We start from the raw sequence: 25965 nt of genomic DNA on the forward strand, positions 1-25965 counted from the left end.
CAAAAAGATCAGAGCATAAATGGGTTCCTTTTTGCAAATGTACATGCACATAATGACATCACAGGCTGTAAAAAGGCTCCAGGTATAATTTTTCTCATTCTGTGGTATCCACCCACCACCCATCCACCCCCACCTAACCTCACGGCTGGCGCTGTCAGATCTTTGTTTGAAAGAAATGCCATGCCAACCTCAACATGTAGAAGCAAAGAAACAAAACTGAAAACAGAAGTTCTGACACTCTCGGGGTGTTTCAATAGCACAACACAAGTGCAACTTTTTGACAAAATATGACATATTGACACAGCATAACTTAACTTCAAGCCCACTCTGTGCAACAAGTCTGCACATCGCATAATTATAACCAGGACCAGAAAAGGATTTTCATATGAGAAAACACACCAAATCTAGGTTTGAGTCTCCTGAGTCTTCAATGTTCCTTCTGGCAAAATATACATCTTCTTTTGATGAAAATTCTTCTCTGTGCAACTCCACCATGATGCTGTATAACTGGTGATGCAGCAGACAAGACGTGCACTGTGTATTGTTTCTCCTAATACAGCCACAGATTTACCATACGGTACCATACTGAATTTCATAATCAAGTCAGGTCTGGGAACATGAGCTGGTGCCACGTATCAACACATCCACCACCCTATGAGACCAGCTTGGATGCTGGATGGCAACTACCCAGGTAGACATCCAGGCCATCTTCACCACTTGAAAGAAACTGTCTTCCCCAGCCAAATGAAACTTGGACATCTCCTTGACCTTCTCCAGCCACTGGGGTTCTAGAACACTTGTGTGCTGGATCGTGACCAGAGAAATGTGCCACATGGCCAAAATGTTGTATCCTCACGATACCAATGATACTCCTCATCTAATTATCCCTGAGTATCAATTCTTTGGACATAAAGTCAGTCCATTAAAACCCAAGGATACTCCAAAGAGACCTAGCACCAAACACATTTAGTCATTGCCTAAGGCCACTGGTTAGTGTCCAAATTTCCAAAGAAAGACCGGAAGAATCTTGGAGCTTTGTTCTCTGGCAAAGATACAGTAGTGTTCAGAATAACAGTAGTGCTATGTGACTAAAAAGATTAATCTAGGTTTTGAGTATATTTCTTATTGTTACATGGGAAACAAGGTACCAGTAGATTCAGTAGATTCTCACAAATCCAACAAGACCAAGCATTCATGATATGCACACTCTTAAGGCTATGAAATTGGGCTATTAGTAAATAAAAAAAAGGTGTAAAGGGGGTGTTCACAATAATAGTAGTGTGGCATTCAGTCAGTGAGTTCGTCAATTTTGTGGAACAAACAGGTGTGAATCAGGTGTCCCCTATTTAAGGATGAAGCCAACACCTGTTGAACATGCTTTTCTCTGAAAGCCTGAGGAAAATGGGACGTTGACGACAATGTTCAGAAGAACAGCGTCGTTTGATTAAAAAGTTGATTGGAGAGGGGAAAACTTATACGCAGGTGCAAAACATTATAGGCTGTTCATCTACAATGATCTCCAATGCTTTAAATTGGACAAAAAAACAGAGACGCGTGGAAGAAAACGGAAAACAACCATCAAAATGGATAGAAGAATAACCAGAATGGCAAAGGCTCACCCATTGATCAGCTCCAGGATGATCAAAGACAGTCTGGAGTTACCTGTAAGTGCTGTGACAGTTAGAAGACACCTGTGTGAAGCTAATTTATTTGCAAAACTCCCCCGCAAAGTCCCTCTGTTAAATAAAAGACATGTGCAGAAGAGGTTACAATTTGCCAAAGAACACAACAACTGGCCTAAAGAGAAATGAAGGAATATTTTGTGGACTGATGAGAGTAAAATTGTTCTTTTTGGGTCCAAGGGCCACAGACAGTTTGTGAGACGACCCCCAAACTCTGAATTCAAGCCACAGTTCACAGTGAAGACAGTGAAGCATAGTGGTGCAAGCATCATGATATGGGCATGTTTCTCCTACTATGGTGTTGGGCCTATATATCGCATACCAGGTATCATGGATCAGTTTGGATATGTCAAAATACTTGAAGAGGTCATGTTGCCTTATGCTGAAGAGGACATGCCCTTGAAATGGGTGTTTCAACAAGACAATGACCCCAAGCACACTAGTAAACGAGCAAAATCTTGGTTCCAAACGAACAAAATTAATGCCTCGCAGATGTGAAGAAATCATGAAAAACTGTGGTTATACAACTAAATACTAGTTCAGTGATTCACAGGATTGCTAAAAAAAAAAGCAGTTTGAACATAATAGTTTTGAGTTTGTAACATTTAACAGCAGATGCTACTATTACTGTGAACACCCCCTTTCCTACTTTTTTTTTACTAATAGCCCAATTTCATAGCCTTAAGAGTGTGCATATCATGAATGCTTGGTCTTGTTGGATTTGTGAGAATCTACTAAATCTACTGGTACCTTGTTTCCCATGTAACAATAAAAAATATACTCAAAACCTGGATTAATCTTTTTAGTCACATAGCACTGCTATTATTCTGAACACTACTGTATCCTCTCCAAACACCTCTGTCCGGTGACCTCATTGCTCCATAAGCTCTACCCAGGAGTCTCCCATTCTGAAAGGGAGAGGACCCAGAGCCATGAACATCGCTGACGAGATAAGCAAATGCCTCTACAAGTTCAACACTTTCACCACTCCCATTCCTCACTCAGCTTGTCAAGTGTTGCAATCACAACATGGCATTGAATCCATAAATCATTTCTTAATGATTTATGTTCATGAAGTCCAAGACATATTCAGTGGTTTGGAAATGTTCATGTATCCGTCATTACTTGTCTAAAGAAAACTGGCTGTGAAAGTGATGATTTGTATTGACAATAATCTTATATTATTTATTACATATTTAGTTTGTCCATTTACTTATGTCTGAAAACAGAACGATTGTGTAAAAAAAAAAAATCATTTCAAGTCATTCCTAAGTGGTTAATGCAATATTTTTGTTAACCCACTTAAATTAAAGCTTCTAGTTTACACAACCAGCACATCTTGATTGATTCACTTCAACTCCACTGTGGTGGTGCACAGAGGCAAAATAACAACTGCTACTGTCTAGATAATTAGGGATCGGACTGCACATTCATGATGTTCAATCATTTCATTTCCACTCATTTATTTTTTTTCAAGATGGAACACATTAACCTTGCTTTTAAACAGGCAGTAAATGAACTGCTCTGCTCATGAACTCTGGAGGGGAAACAAAGGCCGAGTTAGTTTTGGATGCAAAAACTACACTGATGGATTCATAAAGTGTCTGATGACAGATTGCTCAAGCCTCACAGTCTGCGTCGAGCCCACAACCATGACTTTGGAAAAGTTAAACTGCTGCTTGTTACATACTCATATCCTCTCAGGAGTCAAAGGCTTTCACGAGACAGTTTAATGTCGGCAATTACAACCAGGTAGTGAGTCATTAAGCAACATGTCTCACTTCTAATTTTTTTTGTATGATTTAAAAAAAAAGAAAAACAGAGAGGTAAAAATCCTGTGGGCGAAGTGGCTCTCAATCCTCTTAAAATACCATTTCCAACAGCAGAATTAACTGCAGCCAAAGTGAGTCCACTCATTGCCAGGGATATAAACCCTGATTAACTGCAAATAAAATCTGGATAACTTTGCATACCTCGGAGATCCTATTATGTAGTTTGTTTCAGATTCTCTGTCATTTATGTAACCTGCAGTTTCACAGTGTTAGTTCCATTAAATTTCAAACTACCCAAGTCGGATAATAAATCAAGCACAGGTATGCGCATTGTGTGTGGGCCTCAAAATGCAAGCTTTGGCACTCCCCATTGAGATCACTGATTTCCCTTTTATAAACATTATGAGCTGGGTCTGCCTGCCCTGAGAGAGTCCCAACATGAAACAAACAGAGGAAAACTCTGCAATGACTTCAACATACCAACAGGAACAAACTCATTTGAGCACAGTGTACCAAGATGCTGATAAAACAACTTTACTGCCTTGGCTAGCTATCTATGTCCCAGTGAAAACTGAAGAATGTGGCTAAAGTTAAGCGTAATTTGACTGGAATGAGTTATGTAAACTCCAACACTGATATCGACAATGACTTACCACATACTGCCAGAGGAATCCCGCTCTCCAAAAGCACTGTAGGACCCATCCTGACGTTTGTAGGTCAGCTGCCTCTGGTAACCTGGATTAAATTACAGAAAAGGAGAGCTGTGGGTTGAGAAGTTATCAACATTTTTCCATGTTTGACAGAGCATGTACAGGTCAGACAGCCTCTAATTTAATAAATGTTTTTTTTAAATCCATCTATCACAATTAGTATAGTTAGTTCAAAATCTGCTGTAAGTACTGCTGTTTCTGTAAAGACGCTTACATTAAGATTGCTGCATACCTTATGCTGTAAGCAAGGTGAAACAAGGCAAAATGTTTTTTTGAAAACTGGACTTTGGACATGACTAAAACCTGTGTAAACACAGCTCCTCGTGGTTTGATCCCTGGTGTTTTTTACTTTAAATAATGACGAAAGGCATTTCTGGAATATATATTGACTGTACTTCTATCAGGTTCACAAATATCCATTGTCAATACAGCCAGTATTTCATTTTGGGTTTTATATTATATATATATATATATATATATATATATATATATATATATATATATATATATATATATATATATATATATATATATATATATATATCAGAGGTGGAAGTAAGTCACCATCAAGTCACTCTCAAGTCATGAATCAGCAAGTCCCAAGTCTTCAGGCACGAGAGGGCGCTGCCGCCACGGACACAACCCGGAGTGACAGCTGTCACACATCAACTCGTGACAGCTGTCACCCATCTTCATTTCATCACTTCATAAAAGCCGGATGTCATCTCCACCTCGCTGCCGAGATATCATCTACCTGTAGAGGTAACGACTCTCAGCCGTTCGTGTGCTTACACATAAGTCTTTGTTCTGTACGTGTTTTGCAGGAGTACCTGTTTAATCTCAGGACAGCAGGAGCTGGTGACTGGGAGCTAGGACTGCATTCCTTTTCCCCCTGAGAGATAACTGCATTACTCTGCACGTTCTTGTATTAGAGGTGGAGGTGATATTTCCACCATTGTTACTGGGTGTGCACGCACCCACCTCTTACTGTTTTTGCTCCTCGCCAGCAGTACCAGATCCGACATCCGGAGACTGTGGCCACCTGGGAATTCGGGACTTGGCAGCTCCAGTATTCTCCAGGTTCGGTGGCGGAGGAAATCGTGTGGTTCCAGTTCTTCTCAGGACAGACGTCTTCTATCCTCGAGCCTGCCCACACGTCACCTTTCTAGATTGAATGTTTGCATAAATTCTGTAATCATCTGTGTTCTGGTTGTGCTTGATCACAACAGTAAAGTGTTCATATTCGAATCTTTCATTGTCCGTTCATTTACGCCCCCTGTTGTGGGTCCGTGTCACTACACTTTCACAACAGGATATCTCGGCCAGCGTCATGGATCCCGAGGGGCATCAACCATCTGTTGGACAACCAATGGAAGAGCAGGGTGCACAGGCGTCTGCAGGAGGCGTAATTGGTGAGTTGCAGCAAATCCTCTCCGCCTTTACCGCTCGGTTGGATTTGATGACCGAGCAAAACGTCATCCTTAATCGCAGGATGGAGGCTCTCACCGCACAGGTGGAAGCGCGCGCTCAGGGCGCTGCTGCAGCTTCTCCTCCTGCCGACCCAGTGCAGAATATAGACGTTCCTCTGGTCGTTCAACGACCCCGCCCACCCTCCCCTGAAGCATACATAAGTCCCCCAGAGCCGTACGGAGGTTGTGTGGAGACGTGCGCGGACTTTCTGATGCAGTGTTCGCTCGTCTTCACACAACGTCCCGTAATGTACGCGTCTGACGCCAGTAAGGTGGCTTATGTAATCAACTTGCTTCGAGGTGAGGCACACGCTTGGGCTACAGCGCTTTGGGAGCAAAATTCACGGGTCCTTACCACGTATACTGGGTTTGTGAGGGAGTTCAAAACGGTTTTTGATCACCCTAACAGAGGAGAGACTGCTTCAACAGTGCTGCTGTCAATGCGACAGGGGCGCCGGAGCGCAGCCGAATATGCAGTCGACTTCCGCATCGCAGCTGCGAGGTCCGGTTGGAATAACGTTGCGCTCCGCGCTGCCTTCATAAACGGACTGTCGTCGGTCCTGAAGGAGCACCTGGTAGCCAAGGAGGAACCGCGGGATTTAGATGGGCTTATTGATCTTGTTATACGGTTAGACAATCGGTTAGAAGAACGCCGTCGAGAGTGAGACGAAGGACGTGGCCGGGCACGCGCCATCCCTCTCACTTCCAGGTCCGAAAAGGTTCCGCCCTCCCCACGCTCCACAGCCTCAACGCTCCGTGTGGCTACAGCTCCCCCTGCTGACGAAGCTATGGACAGGAGCAGGGCCACATTTAGACCACCTAACAGACAGAGGAGGCTGGCCCGCGGGGAGTGCTTTGTCTGCGGCTCGAGTGAGCATCAGCTAAGAGACTGCCCCAATCGGTTAAACACCAACGCCCGCCCCTAGAAACTGGGCTTAGGGTGGGCCAAGACATTCACGTGGGACATACACATATTTCCACACGACTCCCAGTTACAATCCTGAGCGGGGATTTAACCCTTCAAGCCCCAGCACTGGTGGACACGGGGTCAGAAGGGAATCTGCTAGACAGCAGATGGGCTAGGGAGGTAGGGCTCCCTCTGGTGGCGCTCCCTTCGCCATTGCAGGTGCGGGCACTAGATGGCACCCTTCTCCCTTTGATCACGCACAAGACACAACCAGTAACTCTGGTGGTGTCTGGAAATCATCGGGAGGAGATCGAGTTTTTTGTGACTCCTTCTACCTCCCGCGTGATTTTGGGTTTCCCGTGGATGTTGAAACACAATCCCCAGATTGATTGGCCGTCTGGGGTGGTGGTGCAGTGGAGCGAAAACTGCCATCGGGTGTGTTTAGGATCCTCGGTTCCTCCCGGTTTACATGCTAAGGAGGAGGTCAAAGTCCCTCCCAATCTGACAGCTGTGCCGGTTGAGTACCATGATCTGTCTCTGTCAATAGTTTTACATCCTCATTGAAGACAACTTTGGATGCTGTAGCTCCTCTGAAAAAGAGAGCTTTAAATCAGAAGTGCCTGACTCCATGGTATAACTCACAAACTCGTAGCTTAAAGCAGATAACCCGTAAGTTGGAGAGGAAATGGCGTCTCACTAATTTAGAAGATCTTCACTTAGCCTGGAAAAAGAGTCTGTTGCTCTATAAAAAAGCCCTCCGTAAAGCTAGGACATCTTTCTACTCATCACTAATTGAAGAAAATAAGAACAACCCCAGGTTTCTTTTCAGCACTGTAGCCAGGCTGACAAAGAGTCAGAGCTCTATTGAGCTGAGTATTCCATTAACTTTAACTAGTAATGACTTCATGACTTTCTTTGCTAACAAAATTTTAACTATTAGAAAAAAAATTACTCATAACCATCCCAAAGACGTATCGTTATCTTTGGCTGCTTTCAGTGATGCCGGTATTTGGTTAGACTCTTTCTCTCCGATTGTTCTGAGTTATTTTCATTAGTTACTTCATCCAAACCATCAACATGTTTATTAGACCCCATTCCTACCAGGCTGCTCAAGGAAGCCCTACCATTATTTAATGCTTCGATCTTAAATATGATCAATCTATCTTTGTTAGTTGGCTATGTACTACAGGCTTTTAAGGTGGCAGTAATTAAACCATTACTTAAAAAGCCATCACTTGACCCAGCTATCTTAGCTAATTATAGGCCAATCTCCAACCTTCCTTTTCTCTCAAAAATTCTTGAAAGGGTAGTTGTAAAACAGCTAACTGATCATCTGCAGAGGAATGGTCTATTTGAAGAGTTTCAGTCAGGTTTTAGAATTCATCATAGTACAGAAACAGCATTAGTGAAGGTTACAAATGATCTTCTTATGGCCTCGGACAGTGGACTCATCTCTGTGCTTGTTCTGTTAGACCTCAGTGCTGCTTTTGATACTGTTGACCATAAAATTTTATTACAGAGATTAGAGCATGCCATAGGTATTAAAGGCACTGCGCTGCGGTGGTTTGAATCATATTTGTCTAATAGATTACAATTTGTTCATGTAAATGGGGAATCTTCTTCACAGACTAAAGTTAATTATGGAGTTCCACAAGGTTCTGTGCTAGGACCAATTTTATTCACTTTATACATGCTTCCCTTAGGCAGTATTATTAGACGGTATTGCTTAAATTTTCATTGTTACGCAGATGATACCCAGCTATATCTATCCATTAAGCCAGAGGACACACACCAATTAGCTAAACTGCAGGATTGTCTTACAGACATAAAGACATGGATGACCTCTAATTTCCTGCTTTTAAACTCAGATAAAACTGAAGTTATTGTACTTGGCCCCACAAATCTTAGAAACATGGTGTCTAACCAGATCCTTACTCTGGATGGCATTACCCTGACCTCTGGTAATACTGTGAGAAATCTTGGTGTCATTTTTGATCAGGATATGTCATTCAAAGCGCATATTAAACAAATATGTAGGACTGCTTTTTTGCATTTACGCAATATCTCTAAAATTAGAAAGGTCTTGTCTCAGAGTGATGCTGAAAAACTAATTCATGCATTTATTTCCTCTAGGCTGGACTATTGTAATTCATTATTATCAGGTTGTCCTAAAAGTTCCCTAAAAAGCCTTCAGTTAATTCAAAATGCTGCAGCTAGAGTACTGGCGGGGACTAGAAGGAGAGAGCATATCTCACCCATATTGGCCTCTCTTCATTGGCTTCCTGTTAATTCTAGAATAGAATTTAAAATTCTTCTTCTTACTTATAAGGTTTTGAATAATCAGGTCCCATCTTATCTTAGGGACCTCGTAGTACCATATCACCCCAATAGAGCGCTTCGCTCTCAGACTGCAGGCTTACTTGTAGTTCCTAGGGTTTGTAAGAGTAGAATGGGAGGCAGAGCCTTCAGCTTTCAGGCTCCTCTCCTGTGGAACCAGCTCCCAATTCAGATCAGGGAGACAGACACCCTCTCTACTTTTAAGATTAGGCTTAAAACTTTCCTTTTTCCTAAAGCTTATAGTTAGGGCTGGATCAGGTGACCCTGAACCATCCCTTAGTTATGCTGCTATAGACGTAGACTGCTGGGGGGTTCCCATGATGCACTGTTTCTTTCTCTTTTTGCTCTGTATGCACCACTCTGCATTTAATCATTAGTGATCGATCTCTGCTCCCCTCCACAGCATGTCTTTTTCCTGGTTCTCTCCCTCAGCCCCAACCAGTCCCAGCAAAAGACTGCCCCTCCCTGAGCCTGGTTCTGCTGGAGGTTTCTTCCTGTTAAAAGGGAGTTTTTCCTTCCCACTGTAGCCAAGTGCTTGCTCACAGGGGGTCGTTTTGACCGTTGGGGTTTTACATAATTATTGTATGGCCTTGCCTTACAATATAAAGCGCCTTGGGGCAACTCTTTGTTGTGATTTGGCGCTATATAAAAAAAAAATTGATTGAAATTGATTGATTGATCTGGCTGACGTCTTCAGCAAGGATCTGGCACTCACCCTTCCCCCGCACCGTCCGTACGATTGTGCCATTGATTTGATTCCGCGCTTTGAGTTCCCGTCCAGCAGGCTGTACAACCTCTCACGACCTGAGCGCGAATCAATGGAGACCTATATCCGGGACTCGTTAGCTGCCGGGCTGATCCAGAACTCCACCTCCCCGATGGGCGCAGGTTTCTTTTTTGTGGGCAAGAAAGACGGCGGACTCCGTCCATGCATTGATTACAGGGGGCTGAATGAGATTACGGTTCGCAATCGATACCCGTTGCCCCTGTTAGATTCAGTGTTCACGCCCCTGCATGGAGCCCAAATCTTCACTAAACTGGATCTTAGGAATGCGTACCACCTGGTTCGGGTCCGGAAGGGAGACGAGTGGAAGACGGCATTTAACACCCCGTTAGGTCATTTTGAGTACCTGGTCATGCCGTTCGGCCTCACTAACGCCCCCGCGACGTTCCAAGCTTTGGTTAATGACATCTTGCGGGACTTCCTGCACAGATTCGTCTTCGTATATCTAGACAATATACTCATTTTTTCTCCGGACCCTGAGACTCATGTCCAGCATGTACGTCAGGTCCTGCAGCGGTTGTTGGAGAACCGGCTGTTTGTGAAGGGCGAGAAGTGTGAGTTTCACCGCACCTCTTTGTCCTTCCTGGGGTTTATTATCTCCTCCAACTCCATCGCTCCTGATCCGGCCAAGGTTGCGGCGGTGAGAGATTGGCCCCAACCAACAAGCCGTAGGAAGCTGCAACAGTTCCTCGGCTTTGCAAATTTCTACAGGAGGTTCATTAAGGGCTACAGTCAGGTAGTTAGCCCCCTGACAGCCCTGACCTCTCCAAAAGTCCCATTCACCTGGTCTGGTCGGTGCGAAGCCGCGTTCAGGGAGTTGAAACGACGGTTCTCGACTGCACCAGTTCTTTTGCAGCCCGACCCTGGCCGCCAGTTTGTGGTTGAGGTGGACGCCTCTGACTCAGGGATAGGAGCCGTGCTATCCCAGAGCGGAGAGACCGACAAGGTTCTTCACCTGTGTGCCTATTTTTCCTGCAGGTTGACCCCGGCTGAATGGAACTATGACGTCGGCAACCGAGAGCTCCTTGCGGTGAAAGAGGCTCTTGAGGAGTGGAGACATCTGTTGGAGGGAGCGTCTGTGCCGTTCACGGTTTTCACTGACCACCGGAACCTGGAGTATATCAGGACGGCCAAGCGGCTGAACCCCAGGCAAGCCCGCTGGTCACTGTTCTTCGGGCGTTTTGACTTCCGGATCACCTATCGCCCCGGGTCCAAGAACCAAAGATCAGATGCCTTGTCCCGGGTACACGAAGACGAAGTCAAAACCGAGCTGTCGGATCCACTGGAGACCATCATTCTGGAGTCCACTGTCGTGGCCACCCTCACCTGGGACGTGGAGAAGACCGTCCGGGAGGCCCTGGCACGGAGCCCGGACCCCGGAACTGGACCAAAGAACCGTTTATACGTCACACCAGAGGCCAGAGCTGCAGTCTTGGACTTCTGTCACGGGTCCAAGCTCTCCTGTCATCCAGGGGTGCGTAGGACCGTGGCAGTTGTCCGGCAGCGCTTCTGGTGGGCGTCTATGGAGGCCAACGTCCGGGAGTATGTCCAGGCCTGCCCCACCTGTGCCAGGGGCAGGCAGACCACTGCAAGACACAAGGACTTCTGCAACCTCTTCCGGTGCCTCATCGCCCCTGGTCTCACATTGGCCTGGACTTTGTCACGGGCCTCCCGCCGTCCCAGAGCATGACAACCATCTTCACGATAGTGGACCGTTTCTCCAAGGCGGCCCACTTCGTGGCCCTCCCGAAGCTCCCTACAGCCCAGGAGACAGCGGACCTCCTGGTCCGCCACGTCGTGCGTCTGCATGGGATACCAACGGACATTGTCTCGGACCGTGGTCCTCAGTTCTCCTCACAGGTTTGGAGGAGTTTATGCAGAGAACTGGGGGCCAGCGTGAGCCTCTCGTCCGGGTATCACCCTCAGACGAATGGACAGGCAGAGCGGGCCAACCAAGAACTTGAACAGGCCCTCCGCTGTGTTACATCCGCTCACCCGTCGGCCTGGAGTCACCATCTGGCCTGGATCGAGTACGCCCATAACAGCCAGGTGTCCTCTGCCACCGGCCTCTCCCCATTTGAGGTGTGTCTGGGGTACCAGCCCCCATTGTTCCCCCTGGTGGAGGGAGAGGTCGGTGTGCCCTCGGTCCAGGCCCACCTGCGAAGATGCCGTCGGGTGTGGCGCAGGAGGTATGGCAGGAGGTATGGCTTTCAACGAAGGACATCCCCTTACACGTGGACTCCCCAAAGTTGAAGGAACGATACATCAGGTCGTTTAGGATCCTTAAAGTGGTCAGCCCGGCCGCAGTGAAGCTACAGCTGCCGGCTTCACTGCGGATCCACCCGGTCTTTCATGTCTCCCGCATCAAGCCATACCACACCTCAACCCTCTGCACTCCTGGACCGGCGCTGCCTCCTGCCCGGATCATCGACGGGGAGCCTGCATGGACGGTTCGCAGGCTCCTGGACGTCCGTCGGAAGGGCCGGGGGTTTCAGTATTTGGTGGACTGGGAGGGGTATGGACCAGAAGAACGCTCCTGGGTGAAGAGGAGCTTCATCCTGAACCCGGACCTCCTGGCCAACTTGTAGCAACGTCACCCGGACAAGCCTGGTCGGGCGCCAGGAGGCGCCCGTTGAGGGGGGGGGTCCTGTTGTGTGGGCCGCCAGAAGAGGAGGTACTGCTGGCCCACCACCAGAGGGCGCCCTGCCTGAAGTGCAGGCTTCAGGCACGAGAGGGCGCTGCCGCCACGGACACAACCCGGAGTGACAGCTGTCACACATCAACTCGTGACAGCTGTCACCCATCTTCATTTCATCACTCCATAAAAGCCGGATGTCATCTCCACCTCGCTGCCGAGATATCATCTACCTGTAGAGGTAACGACTCTCAGCCGTTCGTGTGCTTACACATAAGTCTTTGTTCTGTACGTGTTTTGCAGGAGTACCTGTTTAATCTCAGGACAGCAGGAGCTGGTGATTGGGAGCTAGGACTGCATTCCTTTTCCCCCTGAGAGATAACTGCATTACTCTGCACGTTCTTGTATTAGAGGTGGAGGTGATATTTCCACCATTGTTGTTACTGGGTGTGCACGCACCCACCTCTTACTGTTTTTGCTCCTCGCCAGCAGTACCAGATCCGACATCCGGAGACTGTGGCCACCTGGGAATTCGGGACTTGGCGGCTCCAGTATTCTCCTGGTTCGGTGGCGGAGGAAATCGTGTGGTTCCGGTTCTTCTCAGGACAGACGTCTTCTATCCTCGAGCCTGCCCACACGTCACCTTTCTAGATTGACTGTTTGCATAAATTCTGTAATCATCTGTGTTCTGGTTGTGCTTGTTTCACAACAGTAAACTGTTCATATTCGACTCTTTCATTGTCCGTTCATTTACGCCCCCTGTTGTGGGTCCGTGTCACTACACTTTCACAACACTACACTCATCATGGATGGACATGAACATCATGGTCTTTTTAGGCTTTTAATGATGTTATTGAACTGTTTTTTCACAGGATGGAATGATTGTACAGCATACACAATTAATGGCTTTAAAAAGCAAGAATTGGGCTTTTTACCAGCTAGGCTAACGCATCACTGGTAAAACTCAATTTGCGACCGTAAAATCCAGCATTAACATCTGCAAATCATCAGACACAACAGGGTTTTTCCCGAAATCATTCCTCCTTCACAAAAGAAAATTTCAAGGACATCATTAAAAGCCCAAAAGTACCATAACCTTCATGCCCATGGTGAGTGTATGTAAACGTCTGACCACAACAATATATAAAAATGATGTGTTCTGTTTGGCAACTTTTGGTGCACGTTTTGTGTATGTCATAAAACTGTTTTTACACCAAAATCATTGTGACAGTTGCTAACATACGCACTTATGTGGCCCAACATGGTACCTCTGTGGGCCACTGTGGCAACACTTCTTTAAAACCAGTTAATAAATTTTGGAGTTGCAAGAGTCGCATTTTGAACTTGTCCAAAATACGCTCTGCAACTTATTTTACCCATCAAAACCCATTTTATTCTGTGACAGTTGAAAGAATGTGGCATGCACACCTGAGACATTTTGCCGTGAACCTGTGGCAGAATACTTTGGACGATGACAAGCTTTTATTGTGGAGCAAATTTAGGAAAATATATTATTCGTAATTGCTTTAGACATTTTGCTTACTGCTTCTTGTAGCAGGGAAACAGAAAGCAAGCAGGGCTGCCTGTCACAGCTTTAGTACAGTACTAATATTGAGACGTTAACACTAACTTTGGATTGTGCACAGCTCATTTATTTTCCTCATGCAGGGTGGCCAGTCTGTGGCACTGCAATTTAGGGATGTTTAAGAGAGAAAAAAAGGAGTTCCTTATTATATTTTTTTGAGGGTGCAAGTAGAGAAAACATGCGAAAAGGAGGGAAGCTTGTTATGGTTAACTCTCAGGAACAACATCCAGCTGCATGCGCCAAACCCTGATGTAAAGCACTCAGTGCCAGCAAAGCCAAGGTTCCGCTGTCAAGAAATCCACATTTCCAAAAACAAACTCCCTTATCCAAAGCAAACTTATACCCTGATGGTTTCCAGAAAATCCACAACACTTGACAACAATTAGAAAACATTTCTTCAGCTCAGCATGAGGGCACATTTTGCACCGTGGGGCCCAAACAGGTCTGACCTGTTGAAAATCATTGCACATTCTGAGGTCTTCTTTGACACCCTTGTTTCAGCTACATTAACAGCTGATGGCAAGTTGGAGACAATACATTTTGGGGATTGCAGCAAATCATTGGGTATACTTGTCATCAGTTAACTTCAGTGGTGGGCACTGTTCAGCTAATCTGATAACCGATAATTATCAAAGCTAATGTTTTTGTTAGCAGATTAGCTTTTCAGATAAGTTTAAAAACCATCAGCGGACCAATTATCTTCCGATAAATTTAGCTCTGATAACTTTCAGTCTGCTAAGATCTTTTTTTTTGCTGGTAAAGTGAGCAAAGTTTAATAGTCAAAAATGTTTGTAAACCCTAAAATCAAACATTTTAGTCCTTGTCGTGTGTAGATCAGTAGTTTGTGGTAGACTGGCTGTCGCTTGCTGATGATGTCATCATTAAGCGCAAGGTGTGATTGGCCGGTGGCGCAGGGAGCATTGTGGGTAGTGTAGTTCAGGTTCACTTTGGACGTTACACTGTTACCGTCCACTTAACACAAACAAAACGGACTAATTTTAACATTATTTACTTTATTTCTTTGTGGCTGACTGGATAATTTAACCTGCAAGACTCCGTGGCAGAGAGGAGATCACACGGCACACCTTTGTTACACAGGGACTTTTCTTCACCGTTTTAGACACCGTTTTCGATGAAAAGGACGCTTTATGTAGATTATTTTCTTCATGAATCCCACTGAAACAAACAGGTAAGAATTTCTATTTATTACATGTCTTTTACTCTGCCAATCAATGCATTAATGGACGTATTTCAGTTGTTTAAGCAGCAGGGTTCAAAGCGTGTGAAAAAAACAGCAGCTTTTAGTTCATAAATGATGGTGTATACAACCCCTGGCAATAATTATGGAATCACCGGCCTCGGAGGATGTTCATTCAGTTGTTTAATTTTGTAAAAAAAAAGCAGATCACAGACATGACACAAAACTAAAGTCATTTCAAATGGCATCTTTCTGGCTTTAAGAAACACTATAAGAAATCAAGAAAAAAAAATTGTGGCAGTCAGTAACGGTTACTTATTTAGACCAAGCAGAGGGAAAAAAAATATGGACTCACTCAATTCTGAGGAATAAATTATGGAATCACCCAGTAAATTTTCATCCCCAAAACTAACACCTGCATCAAATCAGATCTGCTCGTTAGTCTGCATCTAAAAAGGAGTGATCACACCTTGGAGAGCTGTTGCACCAAGTGGACTGACATGAATCATGGCTCCAACACGAGAGATGTCAAATGAAACAAAGGAGAGGATTATCAAACTCTTAAAAGAGGGTAAATCATCACGCAATGTTGCAAAAGGTGTTGGTTTTTCACAGTCAGCTGTGTCTAAACTCTGGACCAAATACAAACAACATGGGAAGGTTGTTAAAGGCAAACATACTGGTAGACCAAGGAAGACATCAAAGCATCAAGACAGAAAACTTAAAGCAATATGTCTCAAAAATCGAAAATGCACAACAAAACAAATGAGGAACGAATGGGAGGCAACTGGAGTCAACGTCTGTGACCGAACTGTAAGAAACCGCCTAAAGGAAATGGGATTTACATACAGAAAAGCTAAACGAAAGCCATCATTAACACCTAAACAGAAAAAAACAAGGTTACAATGGGCTAAGGAAAAGCAATCGTGGACTGTGGATGACTGGATGAAAGTCATATTCAGTGATGAATCTCGAATCTGCATTGGGCAAGGTGATGATGCTGGAACTTTTGTTTGGTGCCGTTCCAATGAGATTTATAAAGATGACTGCCTGAAGAGAACATGTAAATTTCCACAGTCATTGATGATATGGGGCTGCATGTCAGGTAAAGGCACTGGGGAGATGGCTGTCATTACATCATCAATAAATGCACAAGTTTACGTTGATATTTTGGACACTTTTCTTATCCCATCAATTGAAAGGATGTTTGGGGATGATGAAATCATTTTTCAAGATGATAATGCATCTTGCCATAGAGCAAAAACTGTGAAAACATTCCTTGCAAAAAGACACATAGGGTCAATGTCATGGCCTGCAAATAGTCCAGATCTTAATCCAATTGAAAATCTTTGGTGGAATTTGAAGAAAATGGTCCATGACAAGGCTCCAACCTGCAAAGCTGATCTGGCAACAGCAATCAGAGAAAGTTGGAGCCAGATTGATGAAGAGTACTGTTTGTCACTCATTAAGTCCATGCCTCAGAGACTGCAAGCTGTTATAAAAGCCTGAGGTGGTGCAACAAAATACTAGTGATATGTTGGAGTGTTTTTTTGTTTTTCATGATTCCATAATTTTTTCCTCAGAATTGAGTGATTCCATATTTTTTTCCCTCTGCTTGGTCTAAAAAAGTAACTGTTACTGACTGCCACAATTTTTTTTCCTGATTTCTTATAGTGTTTCTTAAAGCCAGAAAGCTGCCATTTGAAATGACTTTAGTTTTGTGTCATGTCTGTGATCTGCTTTTTTTCTACAAAATTAAACAACTGAATGAACATCCTCCGTGGCCGGTGATTCCATAATTTTTGCCAGGGGTTGTATAATACCAAGATAAACTGTGACTTATAATACTGTGTTTTACTGCTTTTGAAAGATGATGACAGTGTTTGAGGTTTTATTTTTTATTCATTCATTTTTCGTTCATTCTTTTTGTGTTTGCGATCCTTGAATTTACCCAGCAGCCCTTGCAGCACTTAAAGTGAAACTAGTTTATTAGAAGCCGACAGTGTAATTTGATGTGGCTGCGTCCAAATCAATACTAAAAGTTATCAGTTATCTGTAATAAAGATACATTTTTTAGCAGTTTATCGGTTTAGTGTCATAAAACATAACTTTTCAGTTATTGGATTAATGGTTATCGAAGCTAACTTCATGGTTAGCTGTGCCCACCACTGGTTAACTTAGAAGTGATCCACACAGAAAAGTGTTCTAGTTCAGTGTTGGAATATTAGTCAACTCACTTAGGAATTTGATCAAAAGAAAGACACCAAAAAACTATTTTTGTACTACAGCACCTCACCTTCTAATCAGTACTAGATGTTTTAGGCAACTGACACGATGTCTGATCTAAAGCCATTACAATGAATACAATAGAAGAACATGATTAAACCCCTACATTAAAATTCATAAACATTAAAATTACAAGAAAATAGTGTCCAAAATTAATGAAGCAACCACTTCTTTAAAGTACCCAGTTTAAAGGTGGCAGCAGACTTCATCCAACAGCCTGTGTGCATCATCAAAAATAGCCTTCCTCTTCTCACTGACTTCTGTCAGTGAGACACAACAATGATAAATGGATCACAATGAGGAACTTGTCCACCTTTATTTGAATGTGTGACCTTTAACACCAGGACAGCTGGTTCCTAGCTCCTAGCCCCAAAGGTGGATCATGGGAAAAGTGCCTTAAGCCGGAAAGACAGCGCCAGCAGGAATTTTAGGACAATGTAAAATCTGTACAGGACATAAGTTCTACATAAGTTCTGAGGCCCATTGGGCCACTGCTTATCCCCAGACACCATAGCGTGAAATGAATGAAAGCCTACTGTTGTGTGGGCCGCCAGAAGAGGAGGTACTGCTGGCCCACCACCAGAGGGCGCCCTGCCTGAAGTGCGGGCTTCAGGCACTAGAGGGCGCTGCCGCCTCACAGGAACAGCCGAGGTGACAGCTGTCACTCATCAGCTATGACAGCTGTCACCGATCATCTGCACTTCACCCCAGATAAAAGCAGGATGACACCTCCACCACGTCGCCGAGATATCGTTCTTCTAAGGAGGTAATATTCTCAGCCATAAACTAAACTGTACCTTAGTCTGAACTCTTTTTGCAGCCGCTTTCCTGTGGAGCCTTGTCCGCTGATTGGTGGTTTGTGAGAGTGCCGACGTCTTCGCCTCTCACTCTTTCCAGATAAGTGCTGAAACAGGAGCTGCACGAGTGTGTGATTTGAGGTGGAGGTGGAATTCCCACCGTTGTTGTTACTGGGTGTACACACACCCACACTTGACTGTCTTTGCTCTTCGCCAGCAGTACCAGATCCGACACGCGGAGACGGTGGCCACCTGGGGGATTCGGGACCTGGCGGCTCCAATATCCTTCGGGTTCGGTGGCGGAGGAAATCGTGTGGTTCCGGTTCTTCTTTAGACGGACGTCTCCTATCGTCGAGCCTGCCCACACGACACCTTTATCCATTGACTTTGTATCATTCTATAATCTGCTGTGTATGGTTGTGGCATTCACAACAGTAAAGTGTTCTAATTTGACTCCTTCTATTGTCCGTTCATTTGCGCCCCCTCTTGTGGGTCCGTGTCACTACACTTTCACAACAGCCTACAATTCCTTGAATAAGATGTCAGTCCATCACAAGCCCCCACCAACCCCCACCCAGCCAAGACTAGTACCCAGTTACAGCTGGAAGGACTGGATCAATGTAGAGGAAGAATTGTGTCCGAGGACACAGACAGGTAGCTTGAAGCACACACTTTAAATCGAACACTGATAGAAATATGGGTCATCAAAACTCCTGTCCCACAGATCATGGAATCTTTTGGCATATCTTATTAATGCCATCATCCTCATCCTAGTGTAATTCTGGGCCTAAGAATGTAAGTTGTTCACATGAGTTGGTCACATGAGACAATTGTTGCTTATTCTTTACCTTGCAGTAGGTAGTCTGTGGCCTCGCTCTCCACCTCAGGGCTGAGCTGTCGGGTCTTCTGCAAGTATTTCAGAACGAAAACGTTGGGTGCAAAGTGGATCATGTTCTGCTCACCACACCCGGAGGGTAGCCGCAACAGCTTGTTCAGATTATTCAGTGTTGGTCCCATCACATCCCCTGATACAGGCGGTCAAATGAAGGCACGCACACAAACACAGAGACCAAATGAATATTCACACTATAAAATGCAAATTAAACTGAATATACTTACATGCTTTAAACATAAATAAATTTACCAATCATAAATGCAGTGGCCTTCTCAGATCCAGGTACTATGTTGTGCGGGACCCCCAGAGTGAAAGCCTCATTGTGGTTCTCATCTGAGTCTTCTTTCTTCCAAATCTTAAACTCCCCTACTGAGCCCCATCCTGTTGAAAAGCCAATGTGTCGCACCTGGATTGGGTGGGGGTGGGGGGTTGCATAACTTATCTCTTCAAAGAAATTATTGCTACCAGTGTATAAATGCACTGAACCAATTCTAACCTGTCCAGGGAACTGGCCTGCCCACTGGAGGATCACTGATTCATTTGTTGGTTGTAAACCATGACCTACCTAAGGTCAGTAACACAGAAAGGTTAAAGAAAAGCCATTTTCAGAGCCATATTCATGTATAAATGGACCAAACACAAGCAAATGTAGCCAACAGTCCATTAAATTATATTTGGTTGTATTGTTTATTCATGCTACTTCTGACACCAAACTTGTTCACTCACCTCCTGCATGCAATTAAAATGCAAATGCTGCCAGACATATGGAAACAACATTGTGCACTATGATGAATGGTGCAAAGTGAATGTTGGGCCAAAGAACTGTACGTGAGCTAGTGAGTGCTCCATGGCCTCCAGGCAACAGATCACCATTGATCTTCACTGATGTCAGACCATTATGTGACCTCACTGGCACAATGGATGAAAGTAGCATCACGCCTATATACACAAAGACCCTGCAGTCTCTCGGGTCTTTCTGATTCTCTGTGGTGTCAACAGATCGCCTCATGACCTGAAGCCATTTTTGAAAAGTTGGGATTGATAATGTGTAGTTCTATCACATTGCAAATAGGATGCCTCATGTGGGTCTCCCCATGTCACCACTCATTTGAGCCAAGTCATTCCAATGGTACCCAAAGATTCTCAGGACAGAATTAGTACCAAAGACATCCAGCAGTCATCATAGGTCACTATTTAGCATCCAGGTCTCATGACTATACAATAAGGGAGAAAGCACCAGGACTCTAAAGACTTGGACCTTCATACTCCTACAAATGTATTGTAGTATGATAGTAATTGTTATTGTAGAATTGCAAAGTACACTCCTTACAGAATATTTTTTTCTAGAAGCCATCTTCTCACCTGAACAATGCCTCCCTTCCAGCTGATCCAGAAGCCACGGAACTCATCCCACGAGAGGATTCCTGGTGTGGAAGCACTGACCAAAACCTCACCCAGCTTGCCCAGGGAGATCCAGGAGCGAGTGTTCTGCCTACCTCCCAGTACAATCTCTATCATCTCTGCATTATCATGGGGGGTGGTCGAGAGGGCAAAATGGGCATCGTTGTGAGTCTTCACTGCCACCTGGAAGTGGTTCATTCTGGCTGGCTTCTTCACATATTGGAATTCATATTTGTTGGGGGTAGAAATGTGGATTCTCTCTGAGAATGAAAATACTAATACAGTCAGGGTCACAGGTCTAACTTAAACTCGTAACAATGGTAGCAATATAGCTATGCACTACACTAATTATTAGAAATAAAACTGCAGCACAAATTTTATCAGAAAAATATCTGTGCTGACCGTTGGGACAGAAGAAGACACTGTATGTGTATTCTCTAGGCAGACCTTCTGGCTGCAAGAAGAGCAAGAACAAGTCCATCAATTGCAGAAGTAACAGGAGTGCAGCAGAGCAAGGATGCACATATATGAACATTCTGAGAGTAAAATTAGTACACAATGCACATGACATAGATCAATTCCAGTCATCTCACCTCCACAAGGACAGTTCTGCGAACATAGTCAAGGCCAGTTGGGGTCCTCCTGTCATCTAGATCATTGCCTGATTTGCCTGTCTGCAGTCCATCTGAACAGCAGCTTGGTTCACTGTATGCAATGGCTCGAGCTGTTGAGTATCATGGTACACAAGTCATCTATCTTTCATTTCTGGTACAGCACATCACTTTTATTGGTTGCCTAAAATGCCTGAGGAAAGTAAGTTGTTTGCTTTCAGAATCCGAGGAACGTGATGGTGGTGCTTAAAACTTTAAGGTGTCAAATAGCCCTATCCTTAGTTTAAGTTACTGTCCATGTTATACAATATTTGTCAACAAAATAATTGGTTGCAGAGGACAGCACAGCAAATAACGAACAACTACGTAAGGTCTTATCAGGTGTTTGAACACTTCACACCCTTCATATGATAAACAGCACACACACGCCCTGCACTCTTAGTTCTATTGTTGGGAAGCACACTGGAAATGTGGATCTGTGCCATTGGTGTCTTTTGAGAGTGTGTAGTGAAAAGGAAAGACAAGGGGCCAGAGGACTCAGAGAGGGGCCGTGGGGGGCCTAGTGACCTGCAAACTCATCAACATGTGGTTGCTCCCCACTGCTGGCCCGCTTTCTTATCACATGCACTCGGGTGGGGATGTTTGTAACTCTGGATGGCTGAGCAGATCGCACACTGCTTGGCCGGCACCTCTCTGACCCAAGTCAACAGTTGGATAATCAAGCGTCACGTTCACACCAAGTGGTGTTGCATGTGAGCTGCTCTTGTTTTTACGTGCCACACCAATAAATTAATCAAACAGGTGAGACAGATTGTAGGACATGCAACAAGATTTCATCAATAAATATGTGGACATTGACTGCTAGAACATATAGTGGAGCGGCATAACTATTTTTTTCTTCATAAGAATTGTACATTTGGTGATAAAAGCACCAAAATTGGCACAGATGTAGCCAAACATATTACAAAAATCTGGATATTGAGCCATGAATTTTCGTCATGGGTGCCATGGTGACCAACTCTCAATCCAGGCAATCATGTTAAAAAACATACCACATTAATTGTCTGATCATCTCTTTTGCTTTTCTTGTTTGTTTTTTACACTTTTTAAATTTATTTTATTTTGTATAACGCCAAATCACAATAAAGCTGCCACAATAAGGTCTAACCTAGCGCAAGCACAGAGGCAACAGTGGTAAGGAAAAAACTCCCTCTGATGATTTGAGGAAGAAACCTCAAGCGGACCAGACTCAAAGAGGTGACCCTCTGCTTGGGCCATGCTACCAACACAGTTGACAATATGAATATACAGGAAATTTTTGTCTTTTGTTTCTATCTGCACCTGCGTGAATGACTTATCAGTCCAATGCGCGAGTGACAATCTCTGCTGCATTTGTTGCACGTGTACTGTGATGCCTGTTGAGACTGCCGCTGTCTCTCCTTCCTCCTAGCTCGTTGCTCAGCAGACCTTGGTTCCTCTTCTGCTCAGCCCTCCGTGCACCTGTTCTGACAGTCAGGCACCAAGCTGCACGGTCCTCTGCACACTGCTCCCACATGTTGACATTGATGCTGCACATTTTCATGTCCTTCTTGCAGACATCCTTGAAGCACAGGCGTGGTCGACCAGCCAAACAAGTGCCCTCTGCCAGCTCACCGTACAGTAGATCTTTAGGAATGGAGCCCAGATCTATCCTCCTTACCTGGCCAAGCGAACAAAGGCACCTTTCGCCAAGAATGGTGCACATGCTGCTCATGTTGGCACGTTCCAAGACCTCTGTGTTGGGCATCTTGTCCTGCCATCCAATGTGCAGAATTTATCTGATCATAAATATTTAACAAATGTATAGTTTGGACTATCTGTGGCTGAATATTATGGAGTTATGAGGTAAAAACAGCTCAAAGGACGACAAAGGTCAATTTCAGTTTGTACAGGGATCAAAAGTTGAACTTGCTCCAATTCTGGTGAAAAGTGGTGCAAATTATAGTTTTAGTTAATAAGGTTTTTAAAAGGATTAGTTGGCAACCATCTCTCATGCTTAGTTATCATATTATGGGGTAACATATTGTGGTGTAATTTTTTGCCAAAGACAGATGACATGCTAATAACAAATTTATCATGATAATATGCAAATGCCAGAAGATAATTCTGTTATGTATTTCTGATAACCAACACACTTAATGACTACAGACCTGTGGCCCTAACATCACATGCTATGAAGTCACTTGGGATGCCCATCCTGAGGCACCTCCACACAGTCGCTGGACCCCCTGCAGTTTGCATACCAGACCAACAGGGGAGTGGAGGATACCATCATCTTCATGCTGCACAGAGCTTACTCTCACCTGGAGGAGGCAGGCAGCACTGCGAGAGTCATGTTCTTTGACTTCTCAAGTGCATTCAACGCCTGACATGCTTAGCAATAAGCTATGTGACACGAAGGTGGAGGCTCCACTGGTGGCATGGATTACCAACTACCTCACAGGCCGTCCACAGTATAAGATGCTTCGGGATATTACATCCGACACCATCAGGAGCAGTACGAGGGCATCACAGGGGATGGTCCTGTCTCCCTTCCTGTTCACACTCTACAGCGCAGACTTCAGGTTCTGGTCACGGTCTTGCCACCTGCAGAGGTTTTCGGACAACCCTGCCATTGTGGGCTGCACTGGCAGTGATCAGGAGGCTGAGTACAACAGTGTGGTGGAATGGTTTGTAGCGTGTGGTGGACTCAACCACCTGCAGCTCAACGTATCTAAAACGAAGGAGCTGGTGGTGCACTTCAGAAGACGGAAGACCCGTCTGAACCCTTCTGCCATCAATGGAACTGAGATAGACATTGTGGACTACTACAAATACTTGGGTGTCTACTTAGACAACAAACTGGACTGGACTGTAAACACATCCTGTGTATAAGAAAGGTCAGAGCCAACTGTAATTCCTCAGGAGGCTCAGATCTTTCAATATCTGTAGAAATATGTTGCAGATGTTTTATCACTCGGCGGTCTCCAGCATCATCTATGCTGTAGTGTGCTGGGGCAGCAGGCTGAAGGCAGGTGACACTAACAGACTTAACAAGTTCATCAGGAGAGATGGCTCTGTCCTTAGGGTTGAGCTGGAGAACGTGGTGGAGGTGTCAAAGAGAAGGATGCTGAGGAAGCTGCTCAGCATCCTGGACAACACTTCCCACCTCCTGTGTGCTACAGTACCTACAGCCATAGACTAACACCACCGAGGTGCACCACAGAACGCCACAGGAGGTCTTTCCTATATGTGGCAATCAGACTGTATAATTCCTCCCCCTTCCGCAGGATGAATACATAATGACCAGAGTTATGTGAAGTATTGTCAAACATCTTGTGCAAATGTCATCTTGTACTTATTGTTTACTGTTTCTGTATTGTGGAAAAATAATTTCCTTCTCAACTCAACTCAGACTTTGTTTATAGAGCACATTTAAAACAACCAGAGTTGACCAAAGTGCTGCACACATTAAAACACGATAATTAATAAAACACAGCAATACAATAAATACTAATAATAAAATACATAACGCAGTGCTATAAAACAAATAAAAATGAATTAAACTTAAATTACAAAGTTTGCCAAAAGTCCACTTAAGCTTGGTTAAAGGTCAGAGAGAAGAGGTGAGTCTTTAAAGAAGATTTAAAAACCTCAATAGATCCCGCAGAATGGATATGCAAGGGCAGGTTGTTCCAGAGCCTAGGGGCCGCTGCCACAAAGGCTCTATAACCTTTAGTTTTTAGCCTCATTTTTGGGGTGACCAGTAGAAGCTGATTTGCAGATCTCAATGCTCTGACATGGGGCGTAGACATGGAGGAGCTCAGACAAATTCTGGGGGGCTAGGCCATTAAAAACAAACAATAACATTTAAAAATCAATTCTAAAAGCAACTGGAAACCAGTGCAGCAAGGCTAGGACAGGAGAGATATTGTCATTTGCCAGGAAAGAGACGAGCAGCCACATTTTGTACCAGCTGCAGGCAGTGCAGGAGTGACTGGTCCAGGCCAAAATACAATGAGTTACAGTAATCCAAATGTGTGTTAATAAAAGCATGGATTACAGTCTCAAAATCTTTATGTGGCAGGTACCCTTTTACTTTAGATAAAATCCATAGATGGAAAAAAAACTAGTTTTCATAACCAAACTAACTTTCAGCCTATCATCAACTATGACGCCAAGATTTTTTACTCACGACCAGATGTTTGGTGTCAGGTGCAGAGGTGGAACGAAGTCACTGTCAAGTCATTCTCAAGTTATCAATCTGTAAGTCTCAAGTCAGCTTGAAAACAACTGGTGGTCATTATGACTTGAGAGTTGACTTGAGACTTGACTTGAGACTTGCAGATTCATGACTTGAGAGTGACTTGCTGGTGACTTTGTCCCACCTCTGGTCAGGGGGCCCAGAAAGCCAGCAGAAATCTAGTTTTGTTAGACCACGTCCAAACAGTCTTCTTTTCGTTTAAATTCAAAAGGTTTGCAGTCATCCAGGACTTAACATTGTTTAGATAATCAAACAATGTCTGTATGGAATCACTGAAAATTGACATTAAAGGCAGGTAGGTCTGGACATCGCCTGCATAACAATGAAAAGAAAGATTGTATTTCTTAAAAACCGACCCTAATGGTAACATACTGTATACAATAGGAAATGAATCGGCCCAAGGATGGAACCTTGGGGGACCCCAGAGGCAAGAGGGGCTGAGGAGAAGGTGAATTCACGTAGCTGCACAGCAAAACTCCGGTCAGTCAAGTAGGCTCGGAACCAGAAGAGAGCGGAGCCTGTAATGCCCACCCACTGTTCCAATCATGCTAGGAGGATCCCATGATCCACAGTGTCAAAAGCAACTGTCAAATCAAGGAGCACCAACAATGCAG

At 44.5% G+C, this 25965-nt stretch overlaps 1 protein-coding gene across 1 annotated transcript in view; it reads right to left on the minus strand.

Annotated features, from left to right (window-relative positions):
- Window positions 1-25965, minus strand: part of cpamd8 (C3 and PZP like alpha-2-macroglobulin domain containing 8) — a 216122-nt gene that overhangs the window by 92870 nt on the left and 97287 nt on the right. Inside the window, exons 22-28 of the mRNA XM_034179799.1 lie at window positions 21052-21182; window positions 20861-20912; window positions 20420-20718; window positions 19554-19622; window positions 19307-19463; window positions 19011-19187; window positions 4108-4189 (exon numbers count right to left, since the gene is read on the minus strand). Of these exons, the coding sequence (XP_034035690.1) occupies window positions 4108-4189; window positions 19011-19187; window positions 19307-19463; window positions 19554-19622; window positions 20420-20718; window positions 20861-20912; window positions 21052-21182 (967 nt within the window). The remainder of the gene's footprint in view (window positions 1-4107; window positions 4190-19010; window positions 19188-19306; window positions 19464-19553; window positions 19623-20419; window positions 20719-20860; window positions 20913-21051; window positions 21183-25965) is intronic.

Source organism: Thalassophryne amazonica, chromosome 10, assembly GCF_902500255.1.
Source record: "Thalassophryne amazonica chromosome 10, fThaAma1.1, whole genome shotgun sequence".
In the NCBI taxonomy this organism is placed as follows: Eukaryota; Metazoa; Chordata; class Actinopteri; order Batrachoidiformes; family Batrachoididae; genus Thalassophryne; species Thalassophryne amazonica.